This window comes from Salmo salar, chromosome ssa04 (genome assembly GCF_905237065.1).
Source record: "Salmo salar chromosome ssa04, Ssal_v3.1, whole genome shotgun sequence".
Classification (NCBI taxonomy): Eukaryota; Metazoa; Chordata; class Actinopteri; order Salmoniformes; family Salmonidae; genus Salmo; species Salmo salar.
The window spans coordinates 16,857,807-16,875,190 of NC_059445.1; the positions used below are offsets into that span (position 1 = coordinate 16,857,807).

The window sequence follows — 17,384 nt, forward strand, 5'->3', positions numbered from 1 at the left end:
TACACTATTATTTGCATAACTTAGCTCTCTTTTGCTCTCTTTTGCTCTCTCTCTCTCTCTCTCTCTCTCTCTCACACACACACACACACACACACACACACACACACACACACACACACACACACACACACACACACACACACACACACACATACATACATATACACACCCACCCCTTCCTGTGGTTGTTGTTTATCAATTTTAGGGGAAATGACGTCTCTATCTAGTCCTTCCATAGGCACGTATAATGAATGATATGGTGCTGCATGTGAATTGCTTTCCTGTTATTGGCTACTCTCCTGATGCGAATAGCATATTTCTGTACACAAATATTATAGCTAAAAATATATTATATACTGAATTACTTATACTGTAATTATAATTTAATGTCGGATTCCATCAATATTTCTTTACATTATAAATGTAGCTTTTTGAGCTTTAGATTTCGCAACATTGCATCTGTGCACAAGTCGTGTCAGTCTATTTCAATAATTTCTGATCCGTCAGCCTTCGCCTGTCGTGTAAATTCACACACTCACATTGCTCTCATTCTTTCACTGCTGTTACTAAACAGAGTTTCCCTCCTACAGTAGCCTCAAAAACAACCCGACAGATGTTTTAGCCAGAGTAGTGCTGCTATCTTCTGGTCATTTCGTAGTAGGACACATGTATCGTTCATTATAATTGGGAATCGTACTCAATATTGTTTTTCCGTTTGGTGCATTCTGCTAGGTGCGCATTATACACCCTTCCTCTTTTTACTCACAAATGCAGGCACATTGTTTACCAATTTATTATTCGTTTTTAATCTGAATCTTTCACAAAGCAATGTGGTACTGTATAGGCTACCATCAGCTTTGAATTACCCAAATATCTATTCATATAACGTCTATTTATCCAGTCAATCAACTCCCACCGATTTTCTTAAATTATACATGACTTATATTACATAAGACGATCATGATAGGGAACACCAAAACTAAATGTATTGTAGCCAATGTAGGCTATACCCATTATCATTACACACAGTGCTTGGAATTACGAATTAGAATACGTGACTATTTCGAACGCTGTAACAATGGAATAGAAATTGATCGAGTTATTTTGGACGGACTACAATCTGGCGAAGCCTATCTATGGCGGCTACGCACCGCCCACTGGTCAAGATGACTCGAAATAAACCACTGATATGCCTTTAACCGTGAAACTGACGCCTGGTATCTTTGATTGTCAGGCTAAACAACCAATGGACGTCCAGAAAGCAACAACGTGGCTAAAACCGTCCGCTGAAGTAGCCAATCGTTGCAGTCGCAGCAAAGCCTATTTGACCGTACTACGTCCTCCAACTCTCTGACAATTTGTGTCTGAGCAGCGATTTCAGCACCACTTCGCTGTCCACTGACAGGATCACCGAAGGTAAGGAGACTCAAGATTGGCACTTTCTTATTCCACTTGGAATGATTTTAAAACGTCCCTAAAATATGCAGGAACTCCGACAGATTAAGTGTAGTATTTTAAACATCCTTTGTGGTTTAATTAGCTCATAAATACATAACCATGTGGGGGTTATTAGGCTAATCGTATTGAATAGACTGGAGTGGAGTCGCCGACTCACCCTTAGATACTGTGGTAACTCGCTGGAACTCTCGGTCCACAACCCTAATGTCAACTCATTGTGTCATGTATGCAGGATAAACTTGCTTGTAATTTACACGCTGCGCGTGTCATGCTCTTGGACAGAGTGGGTATTGTAATGTAGTTGCAGCTTATGCTACTATGATAGGGGGTAGGATAAACTAAGAAAGTAGCCTAGTCCACCTGGTATGTTACAGTAAATCTGGGACAAGAGTGTAGCATGCAGAGTTTACTCAAAAAGGCTATTTATTCTACACATAAGCATGTGAATCATTATATTGGTGGTTTTAGCTTGAATGCTATTATTGCAGATGAGTTTGATCCATCAGACAGCAGTGCTAACGTACTGTTGCCTAGTGTTTCATGTAAGTAAAAGCCTAGCACTGCCAACGACATGTTGATGTGTTGAATGGCAAATGCATACAATCCTCATGTTCACCTGTGCTTTATGTTATCACACGTTGCTCTGCGTTTTGCACTGGCGCCTTGCACGCAGCGGAACACTGCGTTCCCAGGTGAATTCTCTCTGTCTCCCCACACTGACAGCCAGCAGTGCCATACTCAGGGGTCTCTATTAACATTTCACATTGGCATTGTAGTCATTTAGCAGACGCTCTTATCCAGAGCGACTTACAGTCAGCGCATTCATCTTAGCATAGCTAGGTGGGACAACCACATATCACAGGCATATTGACTCCGACGTTACACAGTACACTGTCATCAACCACCTGTCAGCAAATCACCACGTCGTTAAACATCTCCTAAACGGTCAGCGTCAGTTAGAGGAGAGGAACGACGGAGACAGAATCCACTGAGGATACTGTAGCGAGTAACAGGTGTTTCGTTCTCACACATGAACTGACTGAATTAATTAAGACTAAGCTATTATTAGCTGCTAGTGGCTCTGCGCACTGTATCGTCCAAGTACTGGGGAAGAGAAGAGCAAATAGAGGCCATACTGTCCTATATACAGTCCAGCATGATATTGGGGAAATAGGGAGAGAAGCGTTTAGACGTGTCTGTTGATATAACCTAGTATTGAGTATGCAGAGGTTGTGTCCATCTTAAAGTTACCCACAGGGTTCTTGATTGTCAACGTGACTGTGATTGTACAGGTGTGCAAAATATTTTGTCTTTGTTCATTTTTGTCAGGGCTGGACTACAATAGTTACAGGCTGATATACGTCACCTTTCACAGGACTGGCACTGTATTTATAAGCTGTTGACCAACCGAGAGCTTGGGACTTTAAGGGTCTATCTGTATTTTTGACAAAATTGGGTTATTGACATAGCCTTGTTCTGTTCAATGTATTCCCACTGCTTCACTTTTCCTAAGGAAGTTCAGGAGTAACAATGTGCTTAACAAGTCACATAATAAGTTGCATGGACTCACTCTGTGTGCAATAATAGTGTTTAACAAGATTTCTGAATGACTACCTCATCTCTGTACCCCTAACATACAATTATCTGTGTAAGGTCCCTCAGTTGAGCAGGGAATTTCAAACACAGATTCAACCACAAAGACCAGGGAGGTTTTCCAATGCCTGGCAAAGAAAAGCACCTATTGGTAAAATAAAAAAAGAAGACATTGAAAATCCCTTTGAACATGGTGAAGTTATTAATTACACTTTGAAGGTACAGTATATCAATACACCCAGTCACTACAAAGATACAGGCGTCCTTCCTAACTCAGTTGCCGGAGAGGAAGGAAACCGCTCAGGAATTTCACAATGAGGCCAATGGTGACTTTAAACAGTTACGGAGTTTAATGGCTGCGATAGGAGAAAACTGAGGATGGATCAAAAAAATTGTTATTCCACAATACTAACCTAAATGACAGAGTGAAATGAAGGAAGCCTGTACAGAATAAAAAAATATTCTAAAACATGCATCCTGTTGCAATAAGGCAATAAAGTAAAACTGCAAAAAAATGGGGCAAACAAATGTTACTTTATGTCCTGAATACAAAGCGTTATGTTTGGGGCAAATCCAATACAACACATCACTGAGTATCATGCTTGTCATTGGCAAAGACTAGGGAGTTTTTTGGGATAAAAATAAATGTAATAGATGTAAGCGCGGGCAAAATCCTAGAGAAAAACCTGGTTCAGTCTGCTTTCCACCAGACACTGGAACACAAGTTCAACTTTCAGCAGGACACTAATCTAGAACACAAGGCCAAATATACACTGGAGTTGCTTACCAAGAAGACATTGAATGTTCTTGATTGCCCTAGAAAATCTATGGCAAGATTTGAAAATGGCAGAGCCTGAAGAATAAAAAATAATAATGTGCAAATATTGTACAATCCAGGTGTGCAAAGCTCTTAGAGACTTACTTACCCATGAAGACCCACAGCTGTAATCGCTGCCAAAGGTGATTCTAACATGTATTGACTCGGGTGTGAAAACTTACGTTAACAAGATATTTCTGTATTTCATTTTCAATAAATTTGCAAAAATGTATAAAAACATGTTTTCACTTTGTCATCATGGGGTATTGTCTGTAGATGGGTGAGGAATTTAAAAAAAAATCCATTTTGAATTCAGGCTGTAACAAAACAAAATGTGGAATAAGTCATGCGGTATACCCTAATTCATGTTGTGAGGTTCAAAAGAATACCATATAAAAATAGCTGACACCATTCAAACCAATGAGATTTCTGAACTTAAAGTCAATTATCTCAGAACCATCTTGTTGCAGATAGAACCTTATCGTCCCAAGCTCTCCAAATGTAGATTTGGCTTATTGTTTTGTTGCACAGTATGTTGTAGCCTACCTATCACATGAGAATACCTCAGTTCAGATGCTGGCCTATTCTTCCATGTGTCAGATGAGTTCATCTCTGTTTCTAACTGGATGTGTCTCAACTAAACTAATGATAGCACGGCGTTATGGAAAGCCTAATGATGGAGGATATTGTGGTGAACCATCTGCATTATTAACAGTTAGATTGGGGATACAGTGTCCCTCTGGTTTAATTTCGGTAGCATTTATAAACCATTCCCGCAGGTCAACAACATGGTCCTAGGAGGTGTTTGGTTTCCACTATGCATATTTCCGTAGGTCCACACACAACACAGATCTGACACCACCCAACGTGAATGGCGTTCTCAGTCAGACACACACATACACACAACTATAAATAATTCAATCTATTCAACTCAATCCATGGCATCGCACACTCTAAGGTCAAGGGTCAGGGAGAAGAGAGAGGAAAGAGTGTGGGTAATCATCCTACTGACTGACATGCTACGCACGACTCAGGTTCTTACTAGATAGTAGTGTGTCAGGGTGAGTGAATGGCTCCTGTAGCCTGTAGGCTAGGGTTGTGTCCCAAATGGCACCCTATTCCCTATGTAGTGCACTTTTTTTGCCATAGGACTTTAGTCAAAAGTAGTGCACTACATAGGGAAAAGGGTTCCATTTGTGACACAGATTAGTTGATGTCAGGTGGCATTGAGTCTACCGTGAGCACAGGACCAGACTTCAACCAATAGGAAATCAGACTTAGTTCAGTATCCTCTGCAAGTCACTTTCACTGACAATCATGCTGATCCCCTTAGGGCACAGAAGTGTGTGTGTGTGTGTGTGTGTGTGTGTGTGTGTGTGTGTGTGTGTGTGTGTGTGTGTGTGTGTGTGTGTGTGTGTGTGTGTGTGTGTGTGGATGGCAACTATGTAGACCTAGTCCTGTTCCACTCTCATGTATCCACAACACCGCGAAATATCAATTTTGTAGCGTATTGAATTGGAAACTGGAATTTTAAGGCTGTATATTAACATGCTGAATTAAAACATTAAAACGTTTGTTGCTTCTTCAAAGGATGAAGGATTTAGTATCCATTTTTGTCCATCAGTCCTTTCTTATAAATGGTTTGCATTTCTTTGAAATGCTTTGAATCTATACATAGTCTTACATGTAGATTAGTACTTGATGTAAGAGGTCATTTCCATGTAAAACGATCCATGACTACCAGGATGTGAAGTTCATAGGAGCATATCAAATTGGATGTCAAATAAAAGATAAGAGTATATATTTTTATTTATTTAAGGCATATATAAATCTTTCAACCATTGTACATCCTAAAAATTGGGAATAAGCAAAGACTTTGATTTCTGGTCAAACAGATGGAAAATGGGTCTTAAAAAACATGTACCAGGAAAAAGTCTTAAAAGTGAAATAATATCAACACTTATATTTAGTTTTGGAGAAATGTTTCTGCCTTCTGTAAGTTTAAGAAACAGTGCCTTGTGTCTTAAAATTCCGGTCCCAAAAACTGACATATCTGTAAGACACTTTCTAATTTCTCTCCCTCATGAGGGAGGATAAGGAAAGTTCACAGAAGTAACAAGTAATGGCAGACCTACCAATTAGTTCTTTATCAAGTGAATAAAACTCTAAATTCTGTTACCAAATCCAATGGAATTTTTGGAATTAAATTGGCTTTCACAAATTTGGACAGCACAGTACAGTAGAGTACAGTACAGTAAAGAATAGTAGAGTACAGTACAGTAGAGTACAGTACAGTAAAGAATAGTAGAGCACAGTACAGTAGAGTACAGTAAAGAATAGTAGAGTACAGTACAGTAAAGAATAGTAGAGTACAGTACAGTAGAGTACAGTACAGTACAGAATAGTAGAGTACAGTACACTAAAGAATAGTAGAGTACAGTACAGTAAAGAATAGTAGAGTACAGTACAGTACAGTAAAGAATAGTAGAGTACAGTACAGTAAATAATAGTAGAGTACAGTACAGTAGAGTACAGTAAAGAAAAGTAGAGTACAGTACAGTAAAGAATAGTAGAGTACAGTACAGTAAAGAATAGTAGAATACAGTACAGTGGAGTACAGTACAGTAAAGACTAGTAGAGTACAGTACAGTAAAGAATAGTAGAGTACAGTAGAGTACAGTAAGTAAAGAATAGTAGAGTACAGTACAGTAAAGAATAGTAGAGTACAGTACAGTAGAGTACAGTAAAGAATAGTAGAGTACAGTAGAGTACAGTAAAGAATAGTAGAGTACAGTACAGTAAAGAATAAAGTACAGTAGAGTACTGTAGAGTACAGTAAAGAATAGTACAGTACAGTAGAGCACAGTACAGAATAGTAGAGTACAGTATTTTTTATTTTACCTTTATTTAACTAGGCAAGTCAGTTAAGAAGAAATTCTTATTTTCAATGACGGCCTAGGAACAGTGGGTTAACTGCACTCTACTTTACTGTACTCTACAGAACGACAGATGTGTACCTTGTCAATCTTTCGGTTACAAGTCTAACGCTCTAATCACTAGGCTACGCTGCCGCCCCGAAAGAACAGTAGAGTACAGTACAGTAGAGTACAGTACAGTAAAGAATAGTAGAGTACAGTACAGTAGAGTACAGTACAGTAGAGTACAGTACAGTAAAGAATAGTAGAGTACAGTACAGTAGAGTACAGTACAGTAAAGAATAGTAGAGTACAGTACACAGTAGAGCACACTAGAGTTGAGTACACTATAATGTAAAGTACTGTAGTGTACTGAACTATACTCTACTTTACTGTGCTGTACTGTACTGAACTCTGCTCTACTCTACTCTACTGAACTCTGCTCTACTCTACTCTACTGAACTCTGCTCTACTGTACTGTACTGTGCTGTACTTTGATGTTCAAACTTGTGAAACATAGACGTCTATGATTGATCCGGTCCAGACCAACCAAATATGGTCTTGATTGGGGCCAGAAGCACATTAAAGTAATAGTGTGTAGAATAATATCCAAATATGTGAAGGAGGATATTGCACATTTCTACCTTTGTGTACCTGGTTAGGATACATCACCATGAAGAGAATGACGTTCATATCCATAATTATGCAATTCTGTATAGTACTGATCATGGACCCATGATGAAATTCATGTTCCTGCAATTCCGTTACCGATTGTAAATCCACTTCACTTACTGTAGTTCAATACCAAAATATTTTTTTTCAAAGTTAAGTTGTCATGTCATAGCTGACACTCCATTATTTCTGCAGACATCTTTGAATGTTAATTCAGAGCAGATATTTAACATTCTGTTACTATACTTTGCATCTCCACAGTTCTTCCAGTAACTGTGTTTTAGTCAAATGTTCAGTGTAACTTGTTAAAAGGAGTACTTGTGCATAGAGTTGTATGGTTTGTTAGACTTTTAAATCAATGTTTTTTGTTTGGCATACATTTTAAATTGAAAAATTGAATTCTCAGCGCAATTCCGTTACCGTGGAATTGCCCAAGAGCAACACTTTACACAGATTATTGTCTGTTTCATCGCACAACTTTGATTGCCTCTTGTTTTTCCATAGAAAGAGATTTCCATAAACACTATATTGGAAAACTCTTCTGGTGTGTATTGGAAAACACTTCTGGTGTGTGTGTTGTCAGTGTGTACATCCTTCATTCTTTCCACCTTGAACAGAAGGAATAAATAGAGGTGAATAATATAGTCTGTCCTTCCTGATCAACAGACGGCTGGCTTGTCAGAGTAGACAGGAGAGAGAGACCATTGTAAATACAACCTATATTTATGTTCATTTATTTTCCCTTTTGTACTTGAACTATTTGCACATTGTTATAACACTGTACGTAGCTATAATATGACATTTTAAAAGTCTCTATTCCTTTGAAACTTTTGTTAACTGTACATTTTTTGGGGTTAATTTCACTTTTGTTTATTATCTATTTTTCCCATGCCAATAAAGCCTTTTGAATTGAATTGAGAGAGAGAGAGAGAGAGAGACTCATTCCACTAAAAATACCACATTAACCCCCCATAAAAACACATTGCGTGCCACCCAAACCTCCACACAATCACATTACACAGTACACAACAACACAGTACAATACAATTCACAATCCAGCACCACATTACAAACATACATCCAACCCCTCCTCTCCTGCTGTACAGACAGCCCCCCTTGACCCCCCCCATACCTCCTGAAACATCTCTACACTGTTAATAATTTTATAGAACTCAAAATCAACCCTAAGGCAGAGAGAGAGAGAGTTTTTATTCTTGTCATAATTTGTTTTGGTAATGTAAATTCCATTACATTTCATGCCAATTAGACCTAATCTTCCTGAAATCAATTAAATTAAATTCCCAGAGTTAGAAGGAAAGGGGGGACTCTACGGCAAAGTGGAGAGAGAGGCAGCATATGACTGGCATTTGTAGATCGTGCTGCTGCAAGGTTGCAAAAACCTCTGGTCCTTTTGGTGGCTAATTAAACCGTACGGCTGTTCTTCCCTTGGCAGTAAGGCAACGTGGCTGCAGCGATATAGAGCCTTTGAAAACTTCCCCAGCTTTCATGTGCAGAGCTGATATAGGCCTCGGAGTCTGAATAATATTACCCAGTGAACATGACCGCGGTCTTGCATGTTGTATTTCAGTCGTCTTCAAAAACATTTGAATTCACTTGGTTGTCGTGAGGAATTGAATTCATTAGACTTGTTGATCATACGTGCCAGGCGTCATACTGGAGAATGGGAGGGGTTCAAGAAAAGGATAGAGCGTTGTAAAACTCTTTATTAGGTTGTGGACTGGTTCTTCCTGCTGTGCTCCTCTCCTCGGATTGTCCTTGACCTCTGTGACCAGTAACAAACCAACACCACAGCAGGGTGTATGGCTTCCAGCCAAGTAGTCCTGCAGGACACGTCTCGTCAAGAGATTGGTGTAGCAGTCTAATGACTGGCTGTAGCCGTAGTATTTATACTGTAGCTTAATGGAAAGTGCATTGTCAGGCAACTAGACAAAAAAGCTGCTTTGTGGAAAAGAAGAGGACTTGGTGTCATTTGTCTATACTTAAGCAATAAGGCCCGAGGAGGTGCAGTATATGGCCAATACACCACGGCTAAGGGCTGTTCTTAGGCACGACGGAATGTAGAGTGCCTGGACACAGCCCTTAGCCGTGGTATATTGGCCATATACCACAATACCGTATTGCTATTATAACTGGTTACCAATGTAATTAGACCAGTAAATAATATTTTTTGTCATACCCATGGTATACTGTCTGATATACCACAGCTTCAGCCAATCAGCATTCAGGGCTCAAACCACCCATTTTATAGTTATGATTTTATCATTCATACTCTGAATGGATGGCTTTAGTCTTTCAGTGAGGATGAGCAACCTTACACCTCTCTTTCTCACTCACACTCTCTGTCTGTTCTCCCTACTTCTCTATCTCTCCCCATCTCTCTTTTTCTCTCCCTCAATCAGTGCTCAGTTCTACTTCAGTTGAACAGCCTTCCTGAGTCTGTCTCCATCGCCTAGGTAACGCTGCACCAAGTTTCCTCTCTGTCGCTCACCCCCGCAGCCGAGGGTGCTGGGATGTGAGTCCGATCACGAACATAGTCATGGCATCACCGAACAAACCCACCTACACATCCATCCACCTCTCCTCCACCCATGTCCACCACAGGACACACTTAGAATAATACATATAGCATTAAGTGACATTACAGTCATGCGTATATCCATGTTTTTTAACATATCGGTGGTCCGGGGAATCAAACCCCCTATCATTTCCCTCATTAAAATGCAAATCAATTTATAACATTTTTGACATGCGTTTTTCTGGATATTTTTGTTGTGGTTATTCTGTCTCTCACTGTTCAAATAAACCTACCATTAAAATTATAGACTGATCATTTCTTTGTCAGTGGGCAAACGTACAGAATCAGCAGGGGATCAAATACTTTTCCCCCCACACTGTACATGGATGCCACATGAGGTTGGTGGCACCTTAATTGGGGAGGACGGGCTTGTGGTAATGGCTGGAATGGTATCAAACACATGGGTTCTATGTGTTTGATGCCATTCCATTTGCTCCGAACCCACACTCCCGCTCACACACAAACTCTCTCTCTCTCTCTCTCTCTCTCTCTCTCTCTCTCTCTCTCTCTCTCTCTCTCTCTCTCTCTCTCTCTCTCTCTCTCTGTCTGTCTGTAAAATATCATACAAGGACCCTCCAAGCCCCCTCAACCAACCTCAGATCCTCAGATGAGTTTAGAGACCAATCCCATACTCTCTCTCCAGCATCCTGTCTTTTTCCACCACGATTGTCATGCAGATTGAGGCTTTATAATAGAGATTGCTAGACTCTAGACCCAGTGAGGGATCTCTCCACTGTGTCCTTATCACAGGGGCCATTACGCTGATTGCATTGTTACCATTATCTGACGGATGAGAGAGCCAGCTACACATGAGACTGGAACTAGGGATGACAAGGGGGGACGGTGGGTCCCTGCTAGAGGTTGTGCTGGGTTAGTTAGGAGGTTGTGGGTGAGGTGTGCAGTCAGTGAGGTGTGCAGTCAGGGGGTTAGGGTGAGGACGTGTGTATTGTTTACGTTACGCTACTGAGTGTGTGTAGGTACTTGTATGTTTGTGTGTGAATGTATGGTGTGTATACGTAGGGGATTTATCATCATGGTACATGAGTAGGTTCACAGATGTATGTGTGTATCGGGCTGTGTGTGTGTGTGTGTGTGTGTGTGTGTGTGTGTGTGTGTGTGTGTGTGTGTGTGTGTGTGTGTGTGTGTGTGTGTGTGTGTGTGTGTGTGTGTGTGTGTGTAGGAGGGGGAGTTATAAAGCACGTCATTTTAATACAGGGAGCTGCAGTTGCCTGGCTACCGGCGGAGGTTGCACTTGTCTCCCCCCCACACACACACACACACACACACACACACACACACACACACACACACACACACACACACACACACACACACACACACACACACACACACACACAGAACTACGCTGCACCAGTCAATGAGTGCACGCACACATACACACACAGTCATACACACACGCACACATACACACACTCCTCCGTCTCTATCTCTGAGACGTACACACAAGGCTCCTCTCTCTTCACTCGCCGGCTCTGTCTTCGCTGTGACAACCCCACCACACCTCAGCTCTGTAAGCTTAGCTAGCTACCTTGCCTCTAACAGAGAGCCTTGTCAATCTGTTAGCTAGCTAACTTTGCTCTAACAGAGAGCCTTGTCAATCTGTCAGCTAGCTACCTTTGCGCTAACAGAGAGCCTTGTCAATCTGTTAGCTAGCTACCTTTGCTCTAACAGAGAGCCTTGTCAATCTGTTAGCTAGCTACCTTCCCTGTAACAGCGAGTTTGTTAATCTGTTAGCTAGCTACCTTCCCTTTTACAGCGAGCCTTGTTAATCTGTTAGCTAGCTACCTTCCCTGTAACAGCGAGTTTGTTATTCTGTTAGCTAGCTACCTTCCCTGTAACAGAGAGCTTGTTAATCTGATAGCTAGCTACCTTCCCTGTAACAGCGAGCCTTGTTAATCTTGCTTTGGAGAGACTGGAGGGTGAAGGGATCCTTCTGGAAAATGGACACAAACAATCTGGAGTGGTACACTAAGAACGATGCCGACGTGAAGGTAGGGAAAAAAGGGGAGGAGGAGATAGAACGAGGGGAGGAGAGAGAAGGGGAGGAGTCAAGCTGTGTTTTGTCAATGCGTTTTGTCGATGCGTTTTGTCAATGCGTTTTGTCAATGTGTTTTGTCTATGTACGTGCTCACGGGTTCTGTTATGTTCTGTTTCTGTCTGGTTGAGACAGAAGACAGATTATGATCTACAGGACTTCAATGAGGACCAACCAACCTTTTGATACAGGATGCAGGAACGGTCACCTGTTATAAAGCGAAGGGCGCTAAGGTAGACGACATCTAAAGGTTTAAGAGTAGTGGAACTGGCACGAAAGTTGAGTGTACAACTTTCTGTCAGACAGGACACAATGTGTGCTTTCTGATGGTGTCAAGTCAACTTACCTTGATATTACTAAAGGTGTCCCGCAGGGGTCGATCTTGGGACCTGTCCGCTTTACTATTTATATAAATAATATTGGTCTATCTGCAAAAACCTGTAACATTCATCTGTATGCAGATGTCACTGTTATGTACACTACTGCTGCTACGGCTGACCAGGCTATGTTGGAGCTGCAATCTGATTTTGTCTCTTTGCAGAAGGACCTTGTTGATTTAAAATCGGTACTTAATGCCGAAAAAACGAAATGTATGCTGTTTTCTAATTCTCGTAGAAATATTTGTGATGGCTTACACATTTATGCATTGGATGGTTCTTTCATCGAGCAGGTTCCCGCCTATAATTATCTGGGCTTTGGATTGACAATAATTTGACGTTTAAAAAACGTATGGTGACGCCATTTATCGGAATGCAGCAGCAACTACTCTTAAACCTTTGGATGCCGTCTACCACAGCGCCCTTCACTTTATCACAGGTTACAGTTTTACTACGCTTCACTTCATCCTGTATCAAAAGGTTGGCTTGTCCTCATTAGAGTCCCCTAGATCACTTAATTACTCCCTTTTTGCTTACAAATCCAGCATATTGAGCAACAACCGTCCTGGTTATAGGGACACCGATCCCATAGAGGTTCCAACCTATCAAACGTACTGTTCGAAATGTCAAATGTGCAACACCAAACCCGTTCACAGGGATGGTTAACTCTCAAGGTTCCACTAGTACTTATCGATCTAGGTAAATCCTCCTTCAGTTTTAGTCCACCCCATTTTTGGAAGAGCCTACAAAAGTCACTACATGTACACCTTGACTCTCTGGCGCCTGTAGGGCAGTTCAGGACTTTAATGTTGAATGAATCGAATGATAATTGAAACTGTTTGGATTTCATGTAAATAATTGTATTTGTGGTGTTTGAAGCTGTAGTGTTGATTCTGTAATTTGTATTTTATTTTATTTGTATTGATCATTTTTAATTTGTGGTATTGTTGTCCTCAGGGCACCATGGCAAATGAGACTCTGGTCTCTATGGGTTCCCCTGAATAAACAACAGTTCAATACAAAAAAATAGAAGAGAAAGAAATAGAGAGAGAGAGAGAGAGAGAGAGAGAGAGAGAGAGAGCCAGCGAGAGAGAGACAGCGAGAGAAAGACAGCGAGAGAGAGAAATGTAAATAGGGGGAATCTGACTGTCTCAAGGCTGTTGCTGTTGCTGTGTGCCTCTGTGTGATACCAACATAAACTCAGCAAAAAAAGAAATGTCCTTTTTTCAGGACCCTGTCTTTCAAAGATAATTCGTAAAAATCAAAATAACTTCACAGATCTTCATTGTAAAGGGTTTAAACACTGTTTCCCATGCTTGTTCATTGAACCATAAACAATTAATGAACATGCACCTATGGAATGGTCGTTAAGACACTAACAGCTTACAGACGGTAGGCAATTAAGGTCACAGTTCTGAAAACTTAGGACACTAAAGAGGCCTTTCTACTGATGCTGAAATACACCAAAAGAAAGATGCCCAGGGTCCCTGCTCATCTACGTGAACGTGCCTTAGGCATGCTGCAAGGAGGCATGAGGACTGCAGATGTGGCCAGGGCAATAAATTGCAATGTCCGTACTGTGAGACGCCTAAGATAGCGCTACAGGGAGACAGGACGGACAGCTGATCGTCCTTGCAGTGGCAGACCATCTGTAACATCACCTGCACAGGATCGGTACATCCGAACATCACACCTGCGGGACAGGTACAGGATGGCAACAACAACTGCCTGAGTTACACCAGGAATGCACAATCCCTCCATCAGTGCTCAGACAGTCCGCAACAGGCTCAGAGAGGCTGGACTGATGGCTTGTAGGCCTGTTGTAAGGCAGGTCCTCACCAGACATCACTGGCAACAACGTTGTCTATGGGCACAAACCCACCGTCGCTGGAGCAGACAGGACTAGCAAAAAGTGCTCTTCACTGACGAGTCGCGGTTTTGTCTCACCAGGGGTGATGGTCGGATTCGCGTTTATCGTCGAAGGAATGAGCGTTACACCAAGGCCTGTACTCTGGAGCGGGATCGATTTGGAGGTGGAGGGTCCGTCATGGTCTGGGGTGGTGTGTCACAGCATCATCGGACTGAGCTTGCTGTCATTGCAGGCAATCTCAACGCTGTGCGTTACAGGGAAGACATCCTCCTCCCTCATGTGGTACCCTTCCTGCAGGCTCATCCTGACATGACCCTCCAGCATGACAATGCCACCAGCCATACTGCTTGTTCTGTGTGTGATTTCCTGCAAGACAGGAATGTCAGTGTTCTGCCATGGCCAGCGAAGAGACCGGATCTCAATTCCATTGATCGGAGGGTCAGGGCTAGAGCCATTCCCCCCAGAAATGTCCGGGAACTTGCAGGTGCCTTGGTGGAAGAGTGAGGTAACATCTCACAGCAAGAACTGGCAAATCTGGTGCAGTCCATGAGGAGGAGATGCACTGCAGTACTTAATGCAGCTGGTGGCCACACCAGATACTGACTTAAGTTAGATTTTGACCCCCCCCTTTGTTCAGGGACACATTATTCCATTTATGTTAGTCACATGTCTGTGGAACCTGTTCAGTTTATGTCTCAGTTGTTGAATCTTGTTATGTTCATGCAAATATTTACACATATTAAGTTTGCTGAAAATGAACACAGTAGACAGTGAGAGGACGTTTCTTTTTTGCTGAGTTTACATGCTGGTGTTTTCACTGATTCATGTACAACATCTCTCGAATCTGTTTGGTTACAAAGTGTCTGGCACTCCATGTGAAATGTCAAACTACGTTTTATATCAGTACGCATTTAAGGCTACTGTGCTGTTATTGTGAGAATGGCCTATTACAGCTGAGGAGTAAGCCATTTCAATGTATTATCAGTTCTGAAATGCAAGACTGATTTACTTGAGAATAGAACATGCTTTAGACCTGAATGTATCTCTCAATCCATGAATAAGAATCACAGAGCATTGCCTGTGTTCTGATGTAGTCCATCTCTTCCTCTTCTCTGTGTGTCGCAGATAAAGATGTCCCAGGTGAAACAGGTGGGCCTGCTGGCTGCCGGGTGCCAGCCCTGGAACAAAGATGTGTGTGCTGCCAGTGAAGACCGGTTCGCTTACTGTGCAACACTTGCTATATATGTCTACCAGGTAATTAGCTTGGCAAACATCAGTGTGTGTGTGTGTTTGTGTGTGTGCGCGTGCGTCCGTGTGCCTGTGCACATGTGTGCGCGCATGCGTGTGTGTGTGTGCGCGCGTGTTGGCATGCGTGCGTCTCTCTTTGTGTGTGCTCTCTCACTTCTCTGTCGAAAGGACATTCAAAAGAGATGTCTGATCTGCAAGTGATTTCTGTCATTGACGGTTTCCTTATCTAGCATTATCTGTGCCACTCCATCTGTTTACATATGCAACACCAATACCAATATATTCCTCGTCGTTCCAATCTGCACCCATGCAGTTGGACCACAGATACAATGAGTTCAAGCTTCGAGCCATCATGTCAGAGCACAAGAAGACCATCACGGCCATATCATGGTGTCCACACAACCCCGAGGTGTTCGCCAGCGCCAGCGCTGACAACCTGCTCATCATCTGGAACGTGGCAGAGCAGAAGATTGTGGCCAGGCTGGATAACACCAAAGGTACTGATAATGAACTATGCCCAGTGGAGGCAGATGTACAGGGGAGTGGGTGGGCCAGAGGTGGGTGTTCAGTAGGGAGAAAACGTTTTGAAACAGAGTGAAACAAGGTGGAGCGGAAAGCTGTGGCCAGACGAGATAACAGCAAATGTACTGAACAGAGACACATGGTCTGTATAACGCAAAAGATACTGGTTCTGATCAATCATCAGAATGGAAATGAGGAATGACTGTGGACCAATGGTAATGGAGTTTACCTGGGAGTAGGCTCCTCTTTAGACACTACTGATGGGAGACGTGTCAGAGAGGCTAGAGAGAGTAGGTTGGGTTGCCTTGGGAGGGTGACTCAGTGTAGTGAAGTGTTTGTGTGCTTAGTAATGTCATTAGCACTGGCTATTGTTGCTGCTACACTGACTCCTATCAGGAGGGAGATGGCTGACGGCTGGGTGGTTTGGTGTTATTTGTTTTTCTAGGAGAGAGAGAGTGTGTGGGTGGGTGGGTGGATTTGGGAGGTGAATGTGTGTGTTTGTTTGTGTGTGTGTTTTCTTTGTGTGTGTGTGTGTGTGTTTTCTGTGTGTGTTTGTTTTCTGTGTGTGTGTGTGTGTGTGTGTGTGTGTGTGTGTGTGTGTGTGTGTGTGTGTGTGTGTGTGTGTGTGTGTGTGTGTGTGTGTGTGTGTGTGTGAGAGAGAGAGAATGTATCTAATGTGTCTCTAACCCTTGTGTACCATCACCCAGGCATCCCAGCGTCTCTGAGCTGGTGCTGGAACGCAGGTGACGGCGTGGCGTTTGTGTCCCACCGGGGCCCTCTCTACCTGTGGGCCATCAGCGGGCTGGATGCCGGCGTCACCATCCACAAGGAGGCACACAGCTTCCTGTCCGATATCTGTCTGTTCCGCTGGCACCCTGTCAAGAAGGGCAAGGTGGTGTTTGGACACACGGACGGGAGCCTCTCCATCTTCCAGCCAGGTAAGACTGAGGCTGCAACTCAATAGTCTATAGATAGTCTAGACTGAGGCTGCATCTCAATTGTCTATAGATAGTCAAGACTGAGGCTGCATCTCAATAGTCTATAGATAGTCTAGACTGAGGCTGCATCTCAATAGTCTATAGATAGTCTAGACTGAGGCTGCATCTCAATAGTCTATAGATAGTCTAGACTGAGGCTGCATCTCAATAGTCGGACAGGGCCAAACAGGCAGGATATAACCTCACCTACTTTGCCAAAGCACAGCCCCCACACCACTAGAGGGATACCTTCAACCAGCAACTTACCATCCTGAGACAAGGC

General features: G+C 42.5%; 1 protein-coding gene across 3 annotated transcripts in view; it reads left to right on the forward strand.

The window, feature by feature from the left end:
• Positions 1–1,119: 1,119 nt before the first annotated feature.
• The window catches only part of LOC106602375 (WD repeat-containing protein 17), a 31,136-nt gene continuing 14,871 nt past the window's right edge, over positions 1,120–17,384 (forward strand). For all 3 annotated transcript variants that reach the window (XM_045716615.1, XM_045716616.1, XM_045716617.1), the window contains exons 1-4: positions 1,120–1,416; positions 15,480–15,608; positions 15,916–16,099; positions 16,832–17,062. In XM_045716615.1, the coding sequence (XP_045572571.1) occupies positions 15,486–15,608; positions 15,916–16,099; positions 16,832–17,062 (538 nt within the window). In that variant the 5' untranslated portion in view covers positions 1,120–1,416; positions 15,480–15,485. The remainder of the gene's footprint in view (positions 1,417–15,479; positions 15,609–15,915; positions 16,100–16,831; positions 17,063–17,384) is intronic.